At 44.6% G+C, this 27429-nt stretch overlaps 1 protein-coding gene across 4 annotated transcripts; it reads left to right on the top strand.

Moving 5' to 3' along the window:
- On the top strand, positions 1–27429 carry Max (MYC associated factor X). 4 transcript variants are annotated; one of them, XM_045155113.1, is made up of 5 exons: positions 1–249; positions 957–983; positions 11097–11204; positions 24561–24690; positions 25954–27429. In XM_045155113.1, the coding sequence occupies exons 1-5, from the start codon at positions 214–216 to the stop codon at positions 26139–26141; spliced, it is 489 nt and encodes a 162-aa protein (XP_045011048.1). In that variant the 5' UTR covers positions 1–213; the 3' UTR covers positions 26142–27429. The 4 variants fall into 4 exon arrangements, with proteins under 4 accessions (XP_045011048.1, XP_045011049.1, XP_004649319.1 ...); XM_004649262.3 differs by having other exon boundaries at positions 7–249; positions 24567–24690; XM_045155114.1 differs by lacking the exon at positions 957–983 and having other exon boundaries at positions 2–249.

The raw sequence follows: 27429 nt of genomic DNA, 5'->3' as shown, positions 1-27429 counted from the left end.
GATCCGGTGCTGCAGTGAAGGAGGTGGTTCTCGCCCGTGTTGTGTGTGTGTGTGTGAGTGCGTGCGTGTGTGTGTGAGTGAGTGAGTGTGTGCGTGCGTGCGTGGGGGCACTCGGCTTGTTGTTGTCGGTGACTTCCCCCTCCCCTCCACCCCTCCCCTTCCCCGCCGCCGCCGCCGCCGCCGCTGCAGTGGCCGCTCCCTGGGCCGTAGGAAATGAGCGATAACGATGACATCGAGGTGGAGAGCGACGTGAGTCCCGGGGCTTCTTCCATGCCGTTCGGGTTGTCAGGCGGGGGCAGCGGCCAGGGGCGCTCGGCGGGGCGACGGCAGGAGGGGGGCCAGGCCGCCGCCGCCTCCTCCCCGCCCTTCCCCGGGGCTCGGGACCTCCGGCGGCGTCGCACTCCCGGCTCGCTCCCCTCCAGTCTCTCCCGGCCCGAGCGGCCTCCCGGGACTGGAGGTGGGAGCGGACGAGCGGCCTCGGGGACCCCCCCTCCCCTCCTCCTGTGAAAGAAGGTGCTGAGGCCTCCCGCACCACCCCACCCCGATCAGGATCCGGGCATGGGCATGGGCATGGGGGCGCGCCCGGGATCCCATTTTTCCGGATCCCTGGCTGGCGGGGATAGTGCTCCCCTCCTCCTCGACCCCGCGCATCGTGAGGGTGAGGGAGGACGGTGAGGGGCTCTGGAAGCGTCCAGGTGTCCGAGGGGAGGAGACAGTGCTCCGGATCCCCTCTGGTCGAGGTCGGATCCCCGAAGGAGGGGTGGCTCCCGGGACCCCTACCAGGCTACCGGATCCCGCTGGGGGGAGTTGGGAGGGGGAGGACAATGAGGGAGAGGGGTATCGGGCTGACTCCCCACCCGCCGCTTCTTCGCCGCCGGCATTTTCTTTCTTATTATTGAATGTGAAGTGTAAAAATAACTTCTATATTTTCTATTTTTTTTTCTCTCTTATTCCAGGAAGAGCAACCGAGGTTTCAATCTGCGGTACGTCTCCTACTCTCCATTTCATTTTCATTTCCGTTCAGTTTTTAGTCCTTTTGGGGGTCAGAGAAAAAGGAATCGTTCTAGTTACTTTTAATATTGTAGTAAACTCTCTTCTTGACCGCTAAGGTTGAGGTGGGGGTCTTCTGGGGTTGGAGGGGATTTGCAAATCCCATGATTCTATATTCTCAAGTGGTGAGTGCTAGTGAGTAGAAGAGGTGCTGTGTGCAAAGAGATGAATTGTTTTTCACTTTTCAGGTGAGGGATCCAGCTACCACTATTTGAGCAATAAAGTATTTTGAAGTGAAAGGTAGCGTTTCAGAGCAAAGTGGTTAGTAGACTTATTTAGGAACAATTAGATTCTAAACCCTATCTGTATATTGTATGAAGTGGAAGCTGACTGTAATAATCCCCTTTAACCAAAAGTCATGTGACTGAAGGCCCATAGAATCTTACCAGAGAACGGTATTCTAGCGCACAAGTTAGAAATAGGAGCCAAAAGTTAAATCTTGGAGGTGTCTCGGCTTCTTGTGTCTCCCTTTCCATTTGAGATGGATGGAGAAATAAAAATTAAGAAAAAGTGCTAATAATAAAGTAGAAAACTTGTTCAAGAGAAGTAGCATTGTAAGAAACAACTTTGCTGAAAGGTGATAGATGAAGCCATATAGTGTTATCAATAATTTCTTAGGGTTTTGATATTTATGTTCTCTGTTGATGGTTCTGTGGATTTAGATACACGATACTGTAATGTCTGAGGCAGGTGGGAATAGCTAGGGAGAGGGGAGGAGGAATAGACTCAGAATAAACCTAAATCAGAAGAAAGAGTGTAGTATATGACAGTTGGGAACAGCGAGAAGTGTGTAGAATGGGAACCAGGCAGTGAGATAGTCCAGTCGCGGGAAGATTTGTAAGGACTGCAGTACAGAAAACATGTGCCACTTCTAAAAAGGCATCCACTAATGAACTCCAGTAGTTACGCGGGAATGCTCAGCATTGTCAGTTTAAAAATTTTCTTAGACTTTTTTCTTTTTTTTCCTCCCAGTGCTGGAGGTCAAACCCAAGGCAGACTTCCTTACCACTGAGCCATAACCCCTCAATCCCCCTGCTTTTAAAGAAAGGTTAGAAACTCAGATTGTCAGGTATTTTTCTAAATATTATTTATTTAATTTTTTGGCTGGGCTGGGGGGTCGAACCCAGGGTCCTGGGTATGCTAGACTATCACTGAACTATACCCCCAGCTTGGTTTATGTGGATTTTTTTGTTTGTTTGTTTTTGTTTTTGTTTTTGTTTTTCGAAGTAGGGTCTTACTCTAGCCCAGGCTGACCTGGAATTCACTATGTAGTCTCAGGGTGGCCTTAAACTCTTGGTGATCCTCCTACCTCTGCCTCCTGAGTGCTGGGATTAAAGGCGTGTGCCACCACGCCCGGCGAATTTTTTTTTTTTTTTTTTTTTTTTAAGGCCAAGTCTTACTCTAACCCAGGCTGACCTGGAACTCACTCTGTCGAGGCTATCTTCCAATCAATCCATGGATCTCCTACCTCAGCCTCCCAAGAGGCAGGCACCACCATACCTGGCCTCATTATCTGATTTTTAAAGTGGTATAAGGAACAGCTGTTTAGTAGCTTAAGAATTAGTTGGATGCACATGGGTCTGGTGGCTCAGTTACAGGAAGGCAGGAAGATTACAAGTTCAAGGCCTGCCATTTTAGTGAACCCCTATCTGCCTCAAGAAATACAGAAAAGCTAAATGTAGTGGCCTACTCCTATAAGCCCAGCACTTGGAAGGCTGAGACAAGATGATTGTCCCAAGTTCAAGACTGGCCTGGACTACAGAGTGATGCCCTGTTTCAAAATACACTATCTGGCTCAGTGGCAGGATGCTCACCTAGCTTGCATGAAGTCCTGGGTTCAGTCTCCAGTACTGAAGAAAAAGTTCACAGGATGCCACTTTGATACTTCTGGTGTAAGAATTTAACAATCCTAGGGCAAAAGTGAATGCTTTAGTTGTCCCTGCTCTTCAAAGCATCAAGGACTGTGCAAGTTGGGCTTGGGAAGGTTGCTCAGTGGTTAAGGGCACTTGCTTGCAAAGCCTGTCAGCCTAGGTTCAATACCCCAACCATCCATAAACCTGAACAGGACTCAGTTATAGCAGCTAGAGATCCTGGCACGACCGGACATGTGTGCACGTGCTTTTTGCAAAAAAAAAAAAATAATAATAATAAATTTTTGAAAAAGATTGTACAAGTTGTTTAAACTGTAGGCATTAAAATTTTTGGGTTTTTTATTAATGAATATATGAATATTTCCATGAAATTCTAGGATATAGTTGTCTTAGAGATCTTAAGGATTATTCCTGAGTAATGGTTACAAAAGGTAACTTGCTTTAGTTCTTTTTGAAGGGTTGTCACAATCTTTTTTTGTTGTTGATTTTTGAGGGAGGCTGACCTGGAATCCACCCTGTAGTCTGAGGGTGGCCTTGAACTCACGGTGATCCTCCTACCTCTGCCTCCTGAGTGCTGCTATTAAAGGCATGTGCCACCACGCCCAGCTACAGTCTTCTTAAATTTTAAAATTGAATGCCTTTTTTGTTTTCTCAGTCACTGTTATCCTTAATATTTGAGTTTTGTGATTGGGCTTACTCTGTGTAAAAAAAGAATTTTCTTCAATTTATTTTTTAAATTATTTGAAAGAGAGACAGAGGCAGATAAGAGAGAGGGAATAGGTGCGTCATAGCCTCTAGCCACTACAAACCAACTCCAGATGCATGCACCATGTTGTGCATCTGGCTGATGAGGGTCCTGGGAATTGAACCTGGGTCTTTGGCTTTGTAGGCAAGTACCTTAACCACTGAGCCATCTCTCCAGTCCAGTTTTCTTCAATTGGATCAAGGTTAGAGGGCAAGGGTTTATAAAGCCTCCTTTGCAGAATCATCTTTGAATTAAAATTATATTGACTTTCAATGAGAGAGCATTTTTCTTCTGCATGAAATTTTGGCTCACAGTTCTTAAAAGCTTTCTGGTTTCACAATGGATATTGACATAAATTGGTTTATGGAATTATTAAAAATGTTTCTACCCTCCTATAATGCTGATCACTTTGTGATGTTTTTAGTTTGCTGTTAAGGTGCCTAGGATTGGTTTTGGGACATAAGCAATGCAAGTAGAGTTGACACTATTTTGCTTCATTTTTTGGTGCTAGGGATTGAACCTGTAACCTTGGGAGACCCTTTATTTTAACTTGATACATCTGTTGATATTGAAATATCTATTACAAGTTATTCACACTGGCATATAGAGAAAAAGTAGATGTTATATAGTTATATTTTACAGTATATTGGCAACTGTAAGAATGGGTAGGGTAAAAAGGATTCCTAGCCAGGCATGGTGGCACATGCCTTTAATCCCAGCACTCTGAAGGCAGAGGTAGAAGCATCACTGTGAGTTTCAGGTCAGCCTGGGCTAGAATGAGACCCCACCTTGAAAAACCAATCCCTCCCCCCCCAAAAAAAAAGGATTCCTGTATTTCCCACTCTATAAATACATCGGTTTACTTACCAAAATTTATTATAAATAGTAAATATGTATTTTAAAATGTGAGGGGAAACTATTCTTAAGTTTTATTTTGGAGAAAAACATTCAAGTAAAAATAGCCACTCTGATCAAGTATTTAGGACTGCAGAACTTTTTGAAAAAGTTACTTGGAGCCAGGCATGGTGGTGTACTCCTTTAATCCTGGCACTTGGGAGTTAGAGGCAGGAGGATCGCTATGAGTTTGAGGCCACCCTGAGACTACATAGTGTCTGGGCTAGAGCAAGACCCTACTTCAAAAAAAAAAAAAAAAAAATTTACTTAGAAACCTGGTATGGTGGCTCATGCCTGTAATCCCAGCAGTCTGGATATTGAAACAGGAGGATTGCCATTATTTTGAGGTCAGCCAGAACTACAGAACCAGTCTCTGATTCAACAAACAAATTATATGGAAAATGTCCTGAGCCCTAAAGTGAAAAGGCGCTCATTTTATATAATGTCACTACAAAATCTCAATATCTAAGCTTCACTACATGAAAAATGCAGGGCGCCCAGAACAGAATTAGGAAGTGAGGCCAAACTGTAACAGAAAGTGAAACTGATTTGACGAATGCTGTACTGTTTTCTCAAGACAAATGAAAAACAGCTTCTCCAGGGACCAGTAAGCTTTTATTAAAGGAAGTAATCCCAAACGCTAAGTGTGAGACAATGTGGAATCCTATTGACGTTATTTTATTTTTGTTATTTTTTAATTGAAAACTTGAAGGTAAAGATAAGTTTCTGGGACAGATATTTTATGTCAGGAGTTCCTTTTATTTATTTGGGAAATTTCTTTGGGAAGGAGTGAAAGTTTACGTAAAATGTAGAATTAATGTGTTGGGCAGGAAACATGAGGCCTTTTTCCTCGTTGTATTGTCTGTATGAGCTGAATATGATAAAATTACAATACCTGGTGGGGGTTTAAAATAGGTTTATGCAATTCCGTTTCTGGACCTTTCTAGCATAAAGTATTTTTAGCTTCTCCAAGCTCTTTGCTGCTTTTGGAGTCACAATGTATTGGATAGGAATGATTGTGGCCACCTTTGAGGTTGGAATTCCCTCAGGAGACTTGTCAGTTGTACCTGGGGTCGATCGCCAGGCAGAAGTGCTGCAGGATGTGGTATTTTGTCTCTGTATGGAGAGAGTGTTGGCAGCTTTTGTTCCTCACTGTGCTAGTACAGGTAAAAGGTGGTGTTTTTAGGTATAAAAAAAGGACTTTATGTATGAGGCTGGTAAGGGTGAAAGAGCTGATGGACAAATCCAGTTTTTCTCCCCCACCTCTTTTTTTGGAGGGTGGAGGCAGGGTCTTCCTGGCCTTGACCTTACAGTGATTCTCCTGTCTTTGATTCTCAAGGGTTGGGATTACAGGCATGCTCTATCACACCTGGGTTCTAATTTGATTTTCAATTAAAATGTCCTAGCCAGGTAATCCTCTTAAACGATGTCATGTGTGGTTGATAGTGTTCCCAGGTTCTTTGAGGCACCAAAAACTGAGAAGTCTCACAAACCAATGTGTTCATCAGCTCACTGAAGTGTATACCAGGCAGTGAGCTTTAAGCAGAAGCAGTGGGCAGTTGAAATTATATCTTCCTGCTAGGGACCTTTGTGAGTATCTCATCTTCATTGACCATTATTTAATTTTGCAAATTTCATGTTGATTAACTGAAAATTTTAAGTTGCTTAGAAGTTATTTTGTTTATTTTATCTGGTTCTCACCAAGTAATAGATTTGGGGGGGGGGTGAGAATTTGGAGCCTTTGTATTTTCAGTGATCTAAAAATAGCTTGATAATTATAAACAGCATGATTTCGCTTCTAAAATGCAACATTTGAATTTCTTAAAGGCAGTAGATATTTATCAGGCAACACAAATTCCTTATATATTGAGGATTTTCTGTGATGGCTGTGACAATATTCCCCTTATAAGAGGGTTAGGTGTCAGGTAGCCTGCAAGACATGACATAGTTCTGAAGAAACTTGTATATTATTGAATAATAAAGCATTTATTTCCCCATTACTGTTTGCCAAGAACTTGCAGGAAATGTTGCTGCCTAGTGTAATGCCTTGAATGAAGATCTATTCTCTGGGCAATACAATGAAAATAAATAATTTTAAAGAAATCTCCCTCAATTGTCCTAACCTTATTGACGACCTCTTGCCAGTTTAACAACTTACTGGCCAGAAAATGATGGTTTCCTTCAACATTTAGCAACACTGAAGGTATACATGCTTGTTAGTGTCAAGAAATGGACAAATCATAAGTGAAGATTTTTTTTTTCTGGTCCCCAATATGTAAAGCTTGATGGAAATAAAATTGGAGCTGAGTAAGAACGTTGGCAGAGATGTCAAAGCTGGAAGCGATTTGGTACCATAGTTCCTGTCGAGCATCTGTGGGCCACTCTGGTATCATGTAGCCCCTTAGTGTTTCTGTTAGTCTGGGACATGCTGAAGGGCTTGCTGGCAGAAAGTACAAGTCCTGTGTTGAAGAATTTGCAGTGTCCAGCCACCACTTCCAGGGGTTGCATAGTGGGGGTTATTTGGGGACCTGTTGCACAACCCAAGAAGACCTCTTTTATCTTTAAGAACTGTGCCTGATAAATTCCACAAGGGTACTGCCAGTACCAGCCTTATCATGACCAGTCATCCTCAGTACAGGCGAGAGAAAGCTTGCTAATTTTAAATTGAGTTGTATTTGTTCCTTAAAATTGTTTGCTGCTTAAAAAAAAAAAAAAAAGTTAAAAGAAAAGTTTTGTGTTAATGAGATTGCCGGGTCCTTACCCTCAGAGTCTCCAACCAGTTTTTCCTTTAACTCTGAAATGTCAGCTTTTGGGGAAAGAGCTGCCACCAAATGAAGATGGCTCACAAGGTAGTGGATAGCCTGCCAACTGGCCCTCTATGGGAGGCCAGGAATATCAGGCCGAGCGGATCTGTGGTTATAAATATTTCCCAAAGTGAATTCTCAGCGTGGTGTAAAGGTGCTTCCATTTCTCATGTGCTCTTTTAAGCCACTGGTAATGTCATTTCATTCAGAGATGCCCAGAGTAAATGCTTTCTTAACAAATCAGGCCTTGATCATAACTTCTTTTTTTGTTTTATTTTTAATTTACTTATTTGAGAATGATAGAGGAAGAGGCAGAGAGAGAGGGAGAGGGAGAGAATGGGCATGCTAGGGTCTCCAGCCACTGCAAACAAACTCCTGACCCATGCACCCCCTTGTGCATCTGGCTTACGTAGGTTCTGGGGAATTGAGCTTCGAACCAGGGTTCTTAGGCTTCACAGGCAAGCGCTTAGCCACTAAGCCATCTCTCCAGCCCATTTCTTAAATTAATTTATTTATTTGCAACCAGAGAGAAATAGAAGAGAGACAAAGAAGGGCATGCCAGGGCCTGCAGTTGCTGCAAACAGACTCCAGATGCATGTGCCACTTTGTGCATCTGGCTTTATGTGGGCACTGGGGAATCAAACTCTGGTCATTAGACTCTTTAGGCAAGTGCCTTAACTGCTGAGCTATCTCTGTAGCCCAGAATTAGTGTTTTTAACTTATACTTTCAAGTAAGATGTGGGGAAGAGTTAAAAAATGTATCCTTACCATTGTCTCAAGAGCTTTACCATTGACTGTGGCTGGGCAGAACAGCTGAAGGATGGACATAGCAGGAGGGATTGGCCTAAGATTCCACTCTTCTGCTAGTTCCGTTGGATCTGGACTCCCCACAGAAATTCCATCCACCGCTTTGAGAACAACAGTCCCAGCCCAGGCTTTCTACCAGGCAGTGGACTGCTGCCTATCCTTGTGGAGCCAACTTCTAACTTGGCTGGCTCCCCAGATGGGAAGCCAGCAGTTCTGCTCATGGTCCACAGCCAAGTTCACTTACAATCCTCTAACCAAAAGACTTGTTGTCCATTTGAGTTCTTTCCGTGCTCACTGAAATGGGAGGAGGTAGTGCGAATCGGGGCTGATTTTGGTGGTCAGTTCTGGTTAGCTGCACATCTCTAGTGAGGGACCACATGAAACCAAGTCCAACTTGGGTTTAGCTGTTTGAGATTTCCAGGGTTCTCCCCCAAAAGAAAATAATTAGGATTTTATCGGTATCAATGGGAGGGATTGTGGGTAACTGGTGTCACAACTACTGTGCATAGCTCCTATGCTGGGAAGGGGGGCCACAAATCAGGGTGATTTAGTAGACAGGAGTATCTCACTGCTGCTGGAGACCAAAGCTGGGTGATTAATTTGCATGTAAATACATCTTGGGGAGTATAGTGTAAATGTTGGAGGGGCAATGCCTGCCAAATGCTAGCCCTCAGTCGTTTAAGCTCAGGTCTAGTGTAGTTCCAACCCAGAGAGTACTTTTGTCGTACTTGACTAGAGCAGTAAGCTAGAAAAGGGCCAGGTAAATATGTTCAGTTCTTTCAAGCTGTTTTAGATGCTGTGAGAGCATCTATAGTTTTCGTGTTCCAGTGTTGTGCGATACAGTTTCTACTTCCTGCTGCTCCAAGCTTGATTATTGTCCTTTTATCTTATTTTTACTTATTTATTTATTTATTACTTATTTACTTATATATTTGACAGAGAGAAAGGGAGAGAATGGGCACGCCAGGACCTCCAGCCACGGAAAACGAACTCCAGATGTGTGTGCCCCCTTGTGTATCTAGCTAATGTGGGTCCTAGGGCATCGAATCTGGGTCCTTTGGCCTTCCAGGCAAGCGCCTTAACCACTAAGCCATCCCTCTAGCCCGCTTATTGTCCTTTTATTAGAGTTCCCATTCTATTCTAATGCCATTGAAGTTCAGCAAATACAGTAAACACCATCTTAAGATGAGAGAACTTTAGAAGTTCACCTACAGTATAACGTGCTCTGGAGGGCATGGCCATGACAGGAATCACGTATCTATTGATCAGAGCTGTAGGTAAGGTGCTTGAGAGACCTGGAAGTAACCAAAATGACCACAGCTGTCCCAGGCTCCTCTTTCTCCAGAGTGAGAAGAATTTCAAATGTTTTATTCTCACAACTCTTATCTTTACAGGTTTTTGTCTGTGTATCTTTTCTAGTACAGGACTTATTGAAAGTGGCATTATTAAGCCAAGTTTACTCTTGTTGCTGCATTTTTTAAATTCCTGACACTCTGGGCAGATTAATGCCAGATCACTTTCCCATATACAGATATGTGCTTTAGGCTAGCTCCGTGCAGCCTGTTCTAGTCAAGGTAAATTCTCAAAGAATATCTTCTCTAAGTCCTGGAGTGTCGGTGTAGCAGAGTTCTTGCTGCAGGTGAAGGAAGTGCCCTTTCAGTGGGGACCTGATGAAGCTCCTGCTAGTCTTGCTCTCCAGCACTGTCTGCTGCTGCTTTAACTTGTGACTTGTGGGTAGCTTTCACCCTCTCCAGGGATTCTTTTGTTTATTTGTTTGGTTTGAGATAGGAGTCTGTAGCCCAGGCTGGCCTGGAATTCATTATGTAGTCTCCATGGCCTGGAACTCACAGCTCTCCTCCTACCTCTGCCTCCTAGGGCTAGGATTAAAGGTGTGCCCTTCCAGTGGATTCTTCGACAAAGTAGCTTAACTACTGCAGGTGCCTGAGGGGATTTACTGAGAGCATCCAGGTGTCAGAAGGTCTATCCTGTAAGAACTACCTTTCTGGTTCAGCCTGTGTGAGGGGAAGCCCTTTGTAGCAGAATAGTACCTTGGGTCTGCATTTACAAGTAGGAACTCCAGGGGCTGAGGAGATAGCTCACTTGGGACCTGAGTTTGATCCCCAAATGCAGATGTGGTACACACCTGTTATCGCTGTGCTGGAGAGATGAGATAGGAGTATCCCCGGGGCTTGCTGGCCAGCCAGTCTAGCCTAATTGTTGATCACCAGACCTGAGGATGACACCTGAGGTTGTCCTCTGGCTGCTGTGTCCACACACACAAACCTGCACATACGTTTAAAAACTAAAAATGCCCCAGCAACCTCAAATGCAATTGACATCTGACATAATTACTTCAGATCAGTACAACTGGGCTTTCTAGAGGGTTTGGGTTCTGTTGTGTGATTTAATGATGTGCATATGATAGGGCCCGTAAGTAGGGAGGAGACCAGAACAGAGCCTCGGTGGTGGGTTTGGTGTTGAGAGAAGCACTGTGCCAGCGTCTCTGTTTCTCTCCCCAGTCTCCTGCTGTAGCGGTGATCAGATCTCATGAAAGGGCCCACTCAAGATTGTCCTAGTTAAGTCCCAATCCTGGGCTGGTGACTGTTAGTCCCATAAATAAGTTGGGGACACTACTGCAGGAGCGTCACCCTTTGTCCCCATGAATAACTTTGATTTTACTTGTGCACGAGCTGGATTCGTCGAGCTACTTTGGATGTTCCTGTCACAAGCCTTGCTCACCCCTTTCTACCCCTTTAGCAGAGCCTAATTGTGGAGACTCCTTACTGCCCACTTCACTCAACAAATCTTCCCAGTTCACTTGCCAGGGACAACAACGCTGACAGCACGCACTTCCTGGCTGTACCCCACCCTCAGCACCAGATAAAAGAGTGTCATTCGTAATGTGCTCTTTTCCCATTCTCCTAGGCTGACAAACGGGCTCATCATAATGCACTGGAACGAAAACGTAGGGACCACATCAAAGACAGCTTTCACAGTTTGCGGGACTCGGTCCCATCACTCCAAGGAGAGAAGGTGAGTTTACTGAGAAAGCTGTTTGGCCAGTAGCTTGGAATTTAGTGGCACCTTCCTTTACAAAGATTGAGTCAGGATCTTTAGTTGGCATGATTTCCTTATTGTTTGAGTGTTTGGAAGACCACCACACATCTCAGTCTTGTTCTTGATTATCCTTAGGAGAATAATGTCAGCTGTAATGGAGATGTTTTTGAGGTATCCCTAGGAGTGGTCTTTCAAAATTGAGTTGTAGGTTTTGTGTGTGTGTGTGTGTGTGTGTGTGTGTGTGTATAGGCAGTGCTGGGAATCAAACTCAGGGCCTTGCAAGTGCTATGAAAATAAATTGCTCCTTGAAGAAACTATTTTAACTATAAACTGTAGAGCTTGGTCCGTAATTAGTTTGTGATCACTCAAGATTCCTCTAGGCCAGTGACTCCCTAAACCTCCATGGGAATTTCTTTCATACCGCTCAACATTAATACTTACTGTAAATGAACACTTCCACATAGATCTGTGAACCTGCCTGTGCACCAGTGATTTCTGGCCCAGACAGCTACTCTTACCAAGATATGTAAAGAACATTTTAAGCTTTACAATGAAAGACAAATAAAGAGACAAGTTCATATAAAAAGAAGGAAAAAATAATCATTCCATTCCCTTCTGCTGGTGACCTTCAGAAACTAGTGTCTTCCCTGGAGGCGTAGGCACCAGCTGTTTCTACATTTGAAAAACAGAAGCTCTGAGCAAAAGCCTATGGGTAAGGGTCACTCTTTGGAATTTGAGAAAAATCTGTTTGCATAGACATTCAGTTCCATCCTTGACATTGTATAGCAAATTGTTCTCTGCAGCTCTTCAGTTGAAGTGTCAAAGTTGGGAAAGTTTTGTGGGGGTGGTTTTGGGGAAAGATTGTGTTGCATCAATGGCCTAGTATTAAAAAAAAATTTTTTTTTTTTTGAGACAGGTTCTCATGTACTTCAGGCTGGCCTCAAACTGCCTGTGTACTTAAAGCTACCCTTGAACTCCTGATCCTCCTGCCTTCACTTCCCAAGTACTGGGCTTGGGTGTGTCACCACCATGCCTAGCTTTTTGGTTGTTTTTGAGAGTCTTGCTATATATAACTCAGGCTGTCCTGAACTCAGGATTCTCCATTCTCAGCCTGCTGCACGCTGTGATGGGTGTGTGCCACCATGCTTGACTCAAGAAACAACTTACTTGGTTAAAAAGTATTGGGTCTTAGGTATACTTTATAAATGGCTTTTCTCATTTAGCTCTGCAGTGGGAGTCCTGACCAGAATTGGTTATTCAAGATCAAATTTGGAACCATTGTGATTTATTTTGTTTGTATTATGTAAGTCATGCTTTATGGTTTAAGGTGTGACTTTCCATGTGGTTTAAGTATAATGTAGATCTGCCTTTTATGAAAAACACTAAACAGGCCATGTGAGTACCCAGAGTTACAAAACCAGAGATAGCCGTGGGTTAAGCCCACTTAGTATGCCCTTAGACTAGGGTACTTACCCAGAATAACAACATTCCTGGGCACAATACTGAACACCACAGAAAATCTTTATGACTGGGTAGACACACCCTTTGTCAAAGTACACGTGCAAAAGATTATCTCTTGAACATGTCTGAACTGTTGACAGTCAGTGCTTATTCCTCATGCCATGGTGTCAATTAACATCACTTGGGTGAGCTACGTGGGCAAGAACTGCCTTTTATCTTTTTCTACGTCTCATGTCTAATGAGGGGTGTAAGGTTGTGCTTCTTAAGTGGTGGGCTGAGAACCACCCACATCAGAAGCATATCAAATCAGCTTCCTAGAGTTAGTTCTGAGCTTACAGCCAGCAGTCAGGTGGTTCTCAGGCACTCTTGAGGTTGAGAACACTGAAAGATCACCGTCAACTATACCTCTTCCTTATCCAGCCTACTTTATATTGCCATTACAGCCTTTCCTTAAGTCCCTCCAGTCTCATTATCCTAAATCTGCTGCCCTTCTTCAAGGAAGTAGAAGGCTTGAATTTGGTAGCCTTGCGAATGGAGTAGTTTGTCATTTATTTTGGTCCTTTCACATGTTTACTCACTCCATTCAGCAAATATTTATTAAGGTTCTACACATGCCCAGCACTGTCTTAGTAGAAATATATCAGGGAACAAAAGAGAATATAAGCATTTCTTCTGACAAGGAAATGATAGGAGTGAAGTAATATTAAAAATATCTTATGTCAGATAAGTGCTATGCAGGAAAATTACGCTGGGAAGGAAGGGCTGAATTGTAATGAGAGCAGACAATATCTCCAGCACATTGGAGGAAGTGCAGGAAAAGACCACACATGTGTCTGATAAGAGGTCTAGGCAGAGGACGCCCAGTGGAGCAGCAGCTCTGAGAGGATCTGGGGAGTATTCATGGGTCAGGAAACTTGAAGAGGACAGAATGGTGAAGGACTGAGTGAGAGGTTGGTAGCAAGTCTCTTTTTTCTTTCCTTTTATTTGGAGGGGGGGTGGGGAGACTGGGTCTTATGCAGCCCAAGCTAGCCTTAAACTCCTGATCCTCTTGTCTCCACCTCCTGAGGGCTGGGATTATAGACATGGACCACCACGCCTAGCTTAGTCCCGTTCTTCAAATGGAAAAGATCAGTCAAGGGGAATCAAAAGTTGATCAGTCAAATTTGGGAATGTACTCGATGCCAATCTTATTTCAGAGGTCTCCTGTCCTGTGTGTATTACCTTTGGCTGAATCCAGCTCCTTCCCATGTCAAGAGCATGACTGACTTCTGTCTGCCAGCAGTTTCACAGATGCAGGGAGTCTAACTTCCCTTTGTTTCTCAAACATGACTTCTCACTAAATGTTGCAATTTTTTTAAATGTGGTATTTGAACCAAAGGAAATTGACTCATTGTTGTTCGGATTGCGATAATTAAGGTTGTAACATGTAAATAGTCAGAAATGATTATTCTACTGTGTGAATTTTGGAGAGCTTATCTCAAAGTGTTGAAGGGAGAGTCTTTGACCTGCATCTTTTCATGTCCTAGTCACCTTCGATTTGGGCATTATTATGTTTGAGGTGACTTTTCACCTAGTATTTGGGTCATGTCATATATACGCAAGTCCTTTTAACAGTTTTTGCTTGCTTGTATTTTTTTTTTTTTTTTTTTAGAAAGGGGCTCACTATAGCCCAAGCTGGCCTCTACCTCACAGCAATCCTCCTACCTTAATCTCCTAAGTGCTAGAATTTCAGGTGAAACCGTTTGTTTTGTTTCATATGTATGTATATGTATACATTAAAATTATATATACACACACGCACATAGTCTTTAAGTTGGTGTATGAGGTAACATTTTTCATTATGGCATTTTAATACTGATATGTCTTTTTACTTTTTTTAGTTTTTTTCTTTATATATATATTTTGTATTTATTTGAGAGAGACAGAAAAAGAGGCAGGCAGAGAGTATGAGCGTGCGGGGGGGGGGGGGGGGCGGCCCTGCTGCAAATGAATTCCAGGCATGTGCCACTTTGTGCATCTGGCTTTATGTGAATGCTGGGGAATCTAACCCAGGCTGTCACTTTGCAAGCAAGTACCTTTAACTGCTAAGCCATTTCTCCAGCCCTCTTTTAGGTTTTTTAAAGAGAAATTGATATTAAGTTGGATCCTAACCAAGATGGGATACAAAAACAGAAAAACTTCCTCTCTTTTTGGTAACTCAGGATAGTTTTAAAATCTTGATCCTTCTACCTCAGACTCCTAAATGGACTGTACCTGGCAAGGAAAAAAAAATCTTTTGAGATGGTCTTTACATCCAACGCTGGCCTGGAAGTCCCTATACAGCCTGGGCTGACTCAAGAATTACATGTATGCACTACCATGCTTGCCAAAAAAAAAAAAAGTTTAATTTGAGACACAAACCCTATGGACCCCTTGCTTCCTGTGTTTTTGCTATAAAATAGACATTATAAAGAACGCTTCCCTACTTAGCTTTTCTCATTCTGTAAACCCAACACTTGGTAGGCTGAGGTAAGAGGAGACCGCCACATGTTCCAGGCCAACTTAGGCTAAGAATGAAACCTTGTCTCACCTTTCCCCTATTCCCTTTTTGCTTAAGAAAAACAATCAGTAAGATTGGCTTCTTGGAGCCAGGCATGGTGGTGCACACCTTTACTCCCACCACTCAGGAGGCAGAGGTAGGAGGATCCGTGAGTTCGAGGCCACCCTGAGACTACATAGTGAGTTTCAGATCATCCTGGGCTAAAGTGAAACCCTACCTCAAGGGAAAAAAAAAGATTGGCTTATTGGTGCGCTTCTGTAATCCCAGCACTTAGGAAGTAGGGACAGAAGGATCAAGAGTTCAAGGTCGGGCTGGAGAGATGGCTTAGTGATTAAAGCACTTGTCTTCAAAGCCAAAGGACCTTGGATTGATTCCCCAGGAATCCCACATAAGCCAAATGCACAAGGTGGCACATTCATCTGGAGTTCACTTGCAGTGGCTGGAAGCCCTACCATGCCCATTCTCCCCCCCCCCCCATAAATTTAAAAAGTAAAAATAGGGCTGGAACTGGAGAGATGGCTTAGTGGTTAAGACACTTGCTTGCAAGGCCTAAGGATCCAGGCTTGATTCTCCAGGTCCCACATAAGCCAGATGCACATGGTGGTGCATGCATCTAGAGTTCATTTACAGTGGCTAGAGGCCCTGGCACACCCATTCTCTCTCTTTCTCTCTCTGTCTCTCTTTCTGTCTCTAATAAATAAATAAAAATAAATATATTTTTATAAAAAGCAAAAAAAAAAAGTTGAAGGTCATCCTTAGCTACATAGTGAGAGCAGCCTGGTATATATTACATGAGACTTATCTCAAACCAAAAAAGCAAAAATAACATCTGTATTGCAGTGTAAATTAAATCCATGTAGCATATCTGTGAAATGTTGAATAATCACTATTACTGCTCCTGCTAGTGGTATTGTATATGAGGGAAACGTTTAAGATCATGAGTAGCAGAACAGAACAGAGACTACAACCAAAGGACTACCAAGTTCCATCTTGCTATGGTAATCTAGGGTAAGCAATTTGAAGACATTTTTCAAAAGTCGTGCCAGGTGTGGTGGTTCATGCCTTTAATCTCCTCCCTTAAATTTGGGGCAGAAGGATTGCTATGAGTGTGAGACCTGCCTGCTTCTTTGTAGAAGCTATTTGTTTTAGTGATCCTTGGCTGGGTACCAGGGAATGTGACTTGGTGGTTTATTGGCCTTGAGCTTACTGTGTTGATGTGGAGGTCAAGACCTAGTGACCAGCCCAATATACCCCTGTCCTCTACTCCATATGTGGGCCAGAGTGTGAATATATACAGAATATGAATATATCTTATCATGCATAACATTAGCAGTAGTTATTTTCACTGCTGCCATTTGAGCTATTCATTAGTTTATAGTAACTTCTTTAAGTCTCTTCCTAAATGCCTGTTTATCACATGTATTGTTCTTACGGGCTAGATTTCTTCCTTTAGATAAGCTGTGTGGAAAAGAGACTATAACCTCAAATGCAGCATTTAAAGACACAGGATTTTGAGCTGGAGAGATGGCTTAGTAGTTAAGGCATGTGCCTGCAAAGCCTAAGGACCCAGGTTCTATTCCCCAGTATCTATGAAAGCCAGATGCATAAGGTGGCACATGCATCTGGAGTTTGTTTACAGTGGTAGAAGGCCCTGATGCTCCCCATTCCATCTGCCTCTTTCTCTCTGTAATAAATAAATTTTAAAAATTAAAAAAATGGGATTTTCCTGGACATGGTGGTACATGCCTATAAGCCCAGTACTTGGGAGGCAGAAGCAGGAGGATATGGCTAGCCTCAGCTACATAGTGAGTTTGAGGGTAGCCAAATACATAAGATGCTGTCTCAAAAACAAAAAAATGACGTGATTTTCCTAGTGAGCATTCAGCTCAGAGTTTTGTTGGCTCTGGTGAGAGGCAGGGAAGGCCTATCATAGACCCCGGCGTGTGGCAGGATCTCCCGCCATGATTGTGGTGCCCATCGAAGAAACCATGGCTTGCTCAGCCAACTCCTGTGTGTTTTACTTGTGTGACAGAGACCTTTGTGAGTGCTTCTAGAAGGTTAAAGGCCAAATAATTGGTGTCTGCCCTTCAGGGGCTTGCTCTTTTGCAAGGAAAGAGGATATATCTAACAGGAACTCAGAAATTCAAAGCACTGAGCTAAATCTCAGTTTCACAGCCATTAAATATGAAAACCATATAGCTCCCTTGTGGCAGGAATTCTGAGGGCCAGATACTCAAGAGTGCTTCATCCCACATAGTTCTACCTGTATTTGGATGATTATTTGATGACTGCCTGCACTGCACCATAGGAACCATGAAGCAAGAAACCTGTCTCTTTGGGGTCATTTTCTTGCCTCGGTGCACAATGAAATTGTGTTGAACTAAGGGGAGGAAGCCTCATGTTTACCTGGGTCATGTTAGGGGAGATGGCTCCTTGCTGTGAATGCTTTTAAGTTAGGCAATTCATTCAGTAATAATATGATGTCTTTATCATGTTTTAGGCTGCTAGAGGGATTGTCTGTATTTATTTATTTATTTGAGAGAGAAAGAGAGAATAGGCATGCCAGGGCCTCTAGCTACTGCAACCTGAACTCCAGACACGTGGGCCACTTAGTGCATCTGGCTTACATGGATACTGGAGAATTGAACCTGGGTCCTTAGGCGTTGCAGACAAGGACCTTAACCACCAAGCCATCTCTCCAGCTCAGGATTGTCTTTTAAATGGAATATAAACCACAGTCCCATCCATTTTATCTCATTACTCATAAAGGTTATTACCTGGCCAAACTCTGATTTGGGCAATTATTATCTTAAATTGTCTGTATCTTCAATTGTTTGCTCATAGTTACCAACTCTTCCTTAAGTTCCTGGCTGAGCAAGTGTATATTTAACTCCTTATAAACTATGTCTGCATCTTGCCCCCAAGGGCTACGTACTGACCACACCACATTCTAGGTGCCCAGCTGGCTTTGTACTGACCTTCACACCACACTCTAGGGGCCCCGCTGGCCTCTTGCTGACCTTCACACCACATTCTAGCTGCCCAGCTGCCTTTGTACTGACCTCCACGTCACACTCTATGTGCCCAGCAGGCCCATGCTGACCTGTCTCTTCGTATTAAGCTTCCCTTTTTTTTTTTTTTTAGGTAGGGTCTCACTGTACCCTGGAGCTGACCTGGAATTCAGTGCCGGGATTAAAGGTGTGCGCCACCACTCTCAGCATACTAGTTACCTTTTAAATAGCTAGCTAGCTACTATATATCACTTTGGATATTGCAGTTATAAACTAGAAAACCTTCCTTACTCTTCACTGTATTTAACATGACTGAAATTGGTCACCACCTTAAAGTACATGTCAAAAGAAACTTGCTTCCCTTTTTTTCCTCCCACAAATACTACTGTTAATATTTAATCTAGTGGCTGGGAATGTAGCTCATTTGATAGAACACTTGCATGTGCCTGTGTGGTGATGAGCACCTGCAATCCCAGCTCTTAGGGGGTAGAAAGAATCAAGAGTTGAAGGTTATTCTCAAATTCAAGGCCAGCCTGAACTATACGAGACTCTGCTTTAAAAACAACAAAGCGGAGCCAGCCATGATTGCATGCCTTTAATCCTAGCACTTAGGAGGCTGAGGTAGAAGGATCACCATGAATTTGAGGACAGCCTAGGCTACAAAGTGAATTCCATGTCAGCCTGGGCTAAAGTGACACCCTGATTCAAATCCCCCAGAAATCCATGGAATGATTGGTGGAGTTCAAGAAGTGAGGAAATAGGTATGTTATCAATTCATGTACTCTTCACATACATGCTTTCTGTGGGTAGAAAGTTATTTTGCTTGTTAGATTTACATAATTCGATTTTTTTTGCAGGTGATGCGGCATTCCTATTTAGTTATATATCTGTCGGTCAGTTTGGATTTTGACCAGTTTTTAAATTTGGAAAGAAGGGGCTGGAGAGATGGCTTAGCAGTTAAGGCACTTAGTTGGCCTGTAAGCTTCATGACCTGGGTTTGATTCTCCAGTACCCATGTAAAACCAAGTGCAAAAGTAGCGCATGCATCTGGAGTTTGTTTGCATGGCTGAAGGCCCTGGGTCTGTCTCTCTTCCCTCTCTCTGGCTGCTTGCAAATAAATTAAACATTTTGTCATAGTGATGAACATTTTGGTACTTGTGGCCATGCCAACCGTGAAAGTGTGCTCAAGGGCTGACCTCCGAGCTCAGGGCCGGTGACCGTCTGCTTCTGTGTGCCGCTGCGGAGGTGCTCCTCGGCACTGTCCTCTTCCCTCTTGCTCACTGCGCATTTGGAAGGCAGGTTTTGGTAGTGTTTGACTGTCCCGTTGTCACTGTCACTGTTACCTTCAGGTTGTTGGTTTTTTCTTTTCTTTCTTTTTTTTTTTTAAGAGGGTGACTAATTTAGTAGGCAAAAGATGCGATTACTTTCTTATTTTATTACCTATGAAAATAAATGCTTTTTACACGTGTTTATATTTACTAGCTCTGGTTCCTCTTTCTAGAACTATGCTCTTGTCTTCCTGGGCAAAGTTTAATGGGCAAGTGCCACACCTTCATGTGAGGCTTCCAACACCACCATTAGAAAAACAAGGATTGAAAAATGATTCTTGACCCTTAACCAAGTATCTGGCTTTCTTCTTGTTTTTGACAATTTCATGCATGTACATAATAAATTTTGATCATATTTACTCCCAATACAACTCCCTTGTTCCCACTCTTACACAGTCCTACATATATATGTACGTGTGCGTGCATGTGAATGTGGCCAGTGAGCACTTGTATGAACATGGGATGAGGAGTTATTTACTGGAACTTGGCTAACTTACCTACCACTAAAAACATGACTCCCTTTCTCCCAGCCACCATCAGCTGTTAGCCCTCTGCTGTCCATGATGGAATGTTGACAGGCTCAGCCATGTTTTGGAAACCCACAGCTGTTGAGTGTATGAGTGCAACTGTAGTCCTGTCCAGAAGACAGCGTTATACCACAGCACTCTTCCCCATCCTCTAGCGCTTATATTCTACTCCCTCTTCCGTGGTGTTCCCTGAGCCTTGGAAGGGATGACATAGATGTCTTGTTTAGAGCTAAACACACAGTAGTCTCTTATTCTCAGCACTTTTGTCTCTCTTTTCTCTGCATTAACCTCTGCCCACTGCATAAAGAAACTTCTCTGATCAAGGCTGAGAGCAGTCACTAATCTGTGGATATAAACATAAATATTGAAATGGCAGCTTTCTTTTTAGTCAAGTCTTTTGCAGAGCCCCAGTAACTCTGCCCTTCTCTCACAATCAGCAAGTTGGCTTAGAGCCTGGAAGCAGGAAGCCTTTAAGGGACTTCACAGCCTCCAGCACTGATGGAGTCCTGTTTTTTTAATGAACCAGTTTAATGGATACTCAAAATTTTTGTGCAAATGATAGGTTTTGTTTCTAGAAACTAGCTTATTCAAATGGAAATGTATAGCAGCTTTACCAAGTCTTTCTTCATCTTAATATGTGTAAAGACTTCTACAGGTTTCAGAAAATAAATACTATGAAATAAAACAGTGGGAGGTAGAATTTAGAAGACCAGGAGTTCAAGATTGTTCTCAAGTTCAAGGCCAGCCGGAATTACTTGAGACCCTGCCTCAAAAAATAAAGCTTATTGTGGTGGCTCATGCCTTTAATTCTAGCAGTTAGGAGGCTGAGATAGGAAATCAATGTGAATTTGAGGACAGCCTGGGCCAGGTCAGCCTAGGCTAGAGTGAGTTCTCAGAAAACCCCCCAAAAATCCATGAACATATTGATGAAGTCAAAGAAGTGAGGAAACAAGGATTTGTCAGTTTGTGTACTCTTCACATACATGCTTTCCATGGTAAATGTTACATACTTGCTATATTTAATTTTTTTTTTTTCTTCAAGACAGTCTCACCGTGTAGCCCAGGCTGTTTAACTCACTATCCTCTGCCTCAGCCTCTCAGCTGCTGGGATTACAGGCATGGACCACGGTGCCTAGCTAGGATCTGTTTTTGACAGTTGAGAGATAGGTAGAGCCAAGATCTTTTTTTTCCCCAGGTCAGCATTAGGCCCTCAGGGAATGGCCATGGTGTTCCTAATGTTAATGATCTGGGGCTCCTGTTCTCTGTCTCCCCACATGTTGTCTAAAACAACTTAGCTTTTTACATAAACTCAAGTTACTTTGGTGCCATTTACAACTCCAGAAATGTGGAACTCTATCAAACCTTGCATATGAAAATGGTTGAGGACCACTGCTTTAAGTAGGACTTAGTAACCTCGACATGATTCATATTAATGAACTTGAGGGATCATTGTGGGCCTTAAAGGGTTCTAATCAGAATCAACCACGTTTGGAGGTTTTGGAGTCCTTTTGTGAAATGTGTAGATTCTTGCCTTGACACTTGGATGGATGGACTCCGTTGGAGGCTGTGTTTTGCTCTGGAAGGTGGTCTGACCATCCCCCTCGGTCCACTTGCTGCCACACCTTGAGTCTTCTCCTTTGTCCCTTGTATTTCCCCTTTTTCTGGGCTGCCCAGGACAGTGAAGTCAGCAGCATTGCAGAGCACTGATACTCCCCCCCTCCCACACCCCCCAGTTCAGCTGTCCCTCTCATGTTATCTTGTATCTTCAGGCTTTTCCTGTTTGTTGCTTTGCTAGGAGCTTAGTGCGCCTCACCTGTCTTGAGAAACGAAAAGCAGTTTTTCTTCAGTGCCACTGGTGTGACTCACTGGTGAGAGAGGCCTGACTTATACTGCTTTAAGGAGCCACACCATCCTGTCTCAGCTGCATCCAAAATACTCAGAAAAGCAGAAGCAAAATGAGTGTCTTGTAGTCATAAAGACTAGTAGGTGTGTGTGTGGGGGGGGAGCTGGGATGCACCAAAGGCAGCACTGGATCTGTGGACATGTCAACTGGTTTGGTCAGCAGACTCATGGCCAGTTGTCTGTGCAAACAGCCTTTTCAGAAAACAGAAACCGAAAGCCCAGGATCATTCCATAGTCCATACTGGTAAGTCCCAGGGTCTCTTACTGGCTTAGTGTGTGCTGTGCACATACTATAAACTCATAAAAGCAAGAAGGACCTGCCCACACCTTATAGCAGTGACTGGTCACGTGTTCTTGGGTGGTTTGGAAAGATTGTAGGTATGGACTGTAGATGAATGTAGCACTTTTCTAGCTTCAGTCTTTCTGGTTTTTTCGAGGTAGGGTCTCACTCTAGCTCAGGCTGACCCGAAATTCACTGTGGAGTCTCAGGGTGGCTTTGAACTCTCAGTGATCTCCTACCTCTGCCTCCTGAGTGCTGGGATTAAAGGCGGGTGCCACCACACCCGGCTTTAGCTTCAGTCTCCCCTGAACTAGATGTAAAGTCTGGGTGGCTAGATGGGGCGGTAGAGAATCTCTAGTGGACAAGGACAGTCATGGACAGTAACAGAGCACACCTTTGTCTCCCGAATTCCCAGCCTTGTCACCTGTCACACTCTAGGAGCAGTGTTGAGAGGCAGAGGATTTTAATTAACCCCTGCGAATCATGTGTCTTTACCTTCCCATGTTATTAATTACACCCTTAGAAGGCTTCTGCAGGAATGAGGACAGTGTCTGACGGCTTCGTTGCTAGGTCACCTCTTTCTCCGAGGTAGGCTGAGCCCTCGCTGCATGCCCTTGATGGCTACTTCCTGACCTTCATCCACAGCCTGCCTTGTTGAATGCAGTGTTCACTCCTTCCCGTGGAAGACGGGGTAGAGAGTAGTGTCAAGCATTCAGCACCTGACACACCATAGGTAATCTGTTCCCATTCAGTTAAACTTGTCAGCTCAGCCTGTGCTTTGTCTCATATGGATAACACTTACCTTCTCAACTAGACACTAAGTGAGCCTTTGGGCAAGACAGCCATGACTAACACATCTTTCCCCACAGTGTCTGCTTCTACATAATTCACACCAGAGAAAAAGATTGAATATGAATGGTTTCCTACTGAGGGTATTGCCTTAAGGGTATTAAAAGAGGAAAACCTGGAAATTCTAGTACTTTCAAGGGCTGGTGAATAAATGCATGTCTCGCATACTTCTCTGAGCCCCGAAGTCCACCCTGAGGTCTATAAACGGAGACTGTTGGACATGCGTACACTTAGTTTTGCTCGCCTGAATATGGTTGTGTTCTCTGCTTTACTCTGGTACGTTCTGGTGGTTGAGCATGGGCTTGTAGTGCGAAGTTGGCGAGAACTACCCTCCAGACGAAGCTTTCCTACTGCTCAGCCTCTGGGGCATGAGTGCCACGCCTCAGCTATGACACTTCCCTGGTTTGGGCTTCTTTTACCTTTGTGCCACCCTACCAGCTTGGCTACAGCCTGGCTTTAAAACTCTGGCCGTTTGTGCAGCCTGGGGGAGTCTCGCAGGTAAGTGACTGCCAGGGGCACAGTAGCCTGCCATCCATTTTACTGACTTACTAACTTGTTCCTCTGACCGGCCAGTGGCAGCTGCCCATTGTACAGGTGTGGACGCTTCCTGTGGTGGCCCAATCTCGTGCCCTTCCTGTGTTGACATCAAGCACTGACAGCTTTCACGAGTCTCCAGAGCCAGAGAGGCTGACACAGTGACACAGCAGCAGCAGCAGCAGCAGCAGCAGCGTTCGGCTGGGCCTTCTTATCAATAGTCTTGAGGGTTTGGCCAAAGTCCAAGACCTTAATGAAAAGCTCTGTGCCCACTCAGGCCAAACCAGCTCCAGCCGAGTTCCTGCTCTTGTCATTCTGGACCAGCTGCCTGTAACCAAACCCTAGCAAAGAGACAATAAATAGCCTGGGCTTTCACTTAACTAGGATTTTCATGTTTTAAAATGTAGCCAGACTGTGCCTAGCATGCACAAAGCCTGGGGTTCAGTACCCACCATTACATAAAACTGAGCATGGTGGTGCTCGCCTGCAATCCCAACACAAAGTGAAGGCTAGAGGATCAGAAGTTCAAGGCCATCCTCAGCTACATAGCAAGTTTGAGGCCACTCTGTGCAACATAATAAAAGTCTCTCAAGTTTGAAAAGAAAAAATGAAACAAAGAGGATTGGGAATAACAGGAGTCAGATGAGCTCTGAGCACAGGCTCTGCCACTGACTAGCTGTTGGTTTTGAATAAGCCGGGGTGCCACTCTGAGCCCTGGCTTCCTGGTAGAGTGCCTTCTAAGACTGCTTGTGAGGTAACCTCTGCAGAGTACTTGGCACTTTCCCACTTTGCTCTTCCATTTCCAAACCCTCTTTCCCTTGTGCGGTTGCTATGGAAAGGAATGGTTCTCCTGCCACCCAGACTCGGTCTTTATTTTGTCCCTGTGCTTTTTCTCCTATTGCAACAGGCATCCCGGGCCCAAATCCTAGACAAAGCCACAGAGTATATCCAGTATATGAGGAGGAAAAACCACACGCACCAGCAAGATATCGATGACCTCAAGAGGCAGAACGCTCTTCTGGAGCAGCAAGGTGAGCGGCCAAGCTCATGGGGCGACTGGCCCTGCTGTGCTCCGGCCAGGAGGCTGGGGCTTTCAAACCTGGGCCCGCAGTCAAGCCAGTCCTGGACCATGCCTCAGAAACAGCTTTGGCCTTGCTCCTCGGGCCGCCATAGTTGAGTGGAGTGAGAGAGCCGTCCTAAGGAAGGACTGGAGCCTCCAGTGAGCTGGAGGAGTTAAGGAATTGAACATCTAGAGGCTTATATCTTCTCTGGCCTGATCTTTCCCTTCCTTGGGGCTCAGGTGTTTTTCCTGCAGTAGGGATCACACCTGGCATCAGGTGTCTGGACAGAGCTTTGAGATCTTTGGAGTAAAATATGCTGTGTAAGTACCAGAAACTCCAGGTGCTCAGGGACAGTGGGCCCTCCCCATTGTCAATGATAGTCCAATCAGGGCAGCCTATGGGCCAGGCCCCTGCTGTTCTTCAATGCTCACACCCGCCTTTTCCTACAACCACAGGGGAAAGCGAGAGCTGATCAAGTTCTTTGTTCCTGGGGAATTCACTTCTCTTCCTCCCTCATGGAAGATGCAAGTAAAAGGAAATGCAAGTAACTGCCTGGGTTAGAACACCTCACATCAAATAAATAAAATGAACGGGTTGACTCTCCAGGCTCAAGCTGAGCTGAACCAAGGGATGGGCAGTGGGCGGCACAAGCGGGTTGGATAATGGGCCACGCAGCCTGCATGTAGGGGTATCTGTTGAAAGGCCCAGGTATTTTGTGTATATTTGGTGACTTGCTTCCGAGTGTCCAGCTTGTCGTTCCCATTGGATTTTGTTCATGAGAGCCAAACCAAAACTTTCTTTGGCCAGTATAACCCATGTCATCCTTTCTGCTGTCACGGGGCCTTCACAGCTGTGTGGAGCCTGGCATTGCTGGGCCAGCTTTTCCTCTGTCATTGCACTGCTGAATCCCACAGGGAGCACCTGCTCTGCTCTCTGCGCTGGGCTTCTGTGGCAGGACGGTGACATCACAAGCCTTCTCTTCAGGGGTGGGTGGTGTGGCAAGAGTGGCTGGCCGTTGTCTGCTAGACTCTCCGGTCCAGCTGGGAAAGGAGAGAGGGGAAAATGAAGTGTGCAGGTGGAACAGCCACCAGAAGGGGAGTGACTTCTGAGCCACCCTGTGCCTTGGGGGCCAGCAAGCAAACCCTTAGGAAGAACAGGCTGGACCCTGAGTCTGACACTTGGTTACTCCGGATCTCCAGAAGGTGGTAACACACTCCCTTGGTTGCCTTTTAGTCCGTGCACTGGAGAAGGCGAGGTCGAGTGCCCAACTGCAGACCAACTACCCCTCCTCAGACAACAGCCTCTACACCAACGCCAAGGGCAGCACCATCTCTGCCTTCGATGGGGGCTCAGACTCCAGCTCAGAATCGGAGCCTGAAGAGCCCCAGAGCAGGAAGAAACTCCGGATGGAGGCCAGCTAAGCCACACAGGGCAGGCCAGCAATAAAACTGTCAGTGTCCTCTGTCGACTCCTCCTCGCAGTTCATCCTTAGATCCCTCAGAACCATTTAAAAGACTTTATTTTTCTCTTCTCTCTTTTTTTAAATTGTTATTTTTACGTAGAAGCTCTTGGACAACAGCTCTCGTTTTCCTTCCCCATTTCCTCTATTTTTAAAAATTTATTCCCTTCAGGGATTCCTTGTCCCCACCAGGAATTTTTAAACCAAAACACCCCAACTTGGCAGCTTTTTCTGTGGAGGACAGACAGCCAGCCGGACCTCTGAGCACATGGTGTCCTGCCCGCCCCACCAGCTCCTCCAGCCCGCGGAGCAGTGCCTGGAGGACACCTGCCCGGCCAGGCCTCTCCTCCCACGCCCCTCACAGTAGACTTTGTGAGTCTGTGAACTGCTCTACCTTGACAAGATGACCAGATTGCAGTAATCAGAATTACCCCTTCTCCTTTGTAAGGATTTTTTTTTTTTTCTGAAAAGCTATTTATTGCTCCTGTTGCAAGACCAGATCCTTGAAGAAGCTTGTGGTATAAAAGAAAAGTGGGGACAGATCTGCAGTCCTGGGTGTGCTCCGCTCCTGTGCAAGCTGCGGAGCCAGCCTGCGGAGGCCTCGCGTCACCAGTGGTATGTACAGGAGAGGCAGCAGCGAGAAGCCACAGCCACGCGGAGGGGTAGAGGGGGTTGCTCGGGGGTGGGGCAGGGAGGGAGCCTTGGGGGGATAGAGGTTTTGTATTGAGGGCCAGTGATGATGTTTTGATATTTATTTCCTGCTACTGAAATTTGAATCTGAGTGAATTGCCCCTATTTCTGATGATGTCGATATTGTAAAGCGACAGATACATAAAGTAATGATTAAATCTTCCTTTCTTTCTGTGTGTATTTCTAAGAAATAGAGCCGACTGATTTTGTATGTAAATACCAAGAGCATTTACCTGGTACTAAACCCTGGTGCAGTCCTTTCCCGGCCCACCACATTCCTCCTGTCCCGGACCTGTCTGCCGTGTGATCCAGCCCTGGTTCTGGCTGTGATCAACAGATCCTAGCGAAGGGTTTTGTGTTTTTAGGCCTCATTTTTTGTCTTTTTTCCTACTCTGTTCCTTGCGTTTGCTGATTTCTAGTGTATACTCTGTAGTCTCAGTCCGTGTTTGATTCCATTCCATGGAGGTAAAAGTATGTTGTACATACTGCCGAAGAGTTGTCTTGCAAGTTAAGGCTTCCCCCTTACTGTAAGAATATAAATAAAAACTTATTTTATCCTT

This window comes from Jaculus jaculus, chromosome 7 (genome assembly GCF_020740685.1).
Source record: "Jaculus jaculus isolate mJacJac1 chromosome 7, mJacJac1.mat.Y.cur, whole genome shotgun sequence".
Taxonomy (NCBI): domain Eukaryota; kingdom Metazoa; phylum Chordata; class Mammalia; order Rodentia; family Dipodidae; genus Jaculus; species Jaculus jaculus.
This window is presented reverse-complemented; position numbering and strand designations above follow the sequence as displayed.

Coding starts and splice junctions, on each gene's coding strand:
- Max (XM_045155113.1), top strand. CDS start 214: ATGAGCGATAACGATGACATCGAGGTGGAGAGCGAC. Junction 250..956: donor ACATCGAGGTGGAGAGCGAC/GTGAGTCCCGGG, acceptor CTCTTATTCCAG/GAAGAGCAACCGAGGTTTCA. Junction 11,205..24,560: donor CATCACTCCAAGGAGAGAAG/GTGAGTTTACTG, acceptor TTTCTCCTATTG/CAACAGGCATCCCGGGCCCA.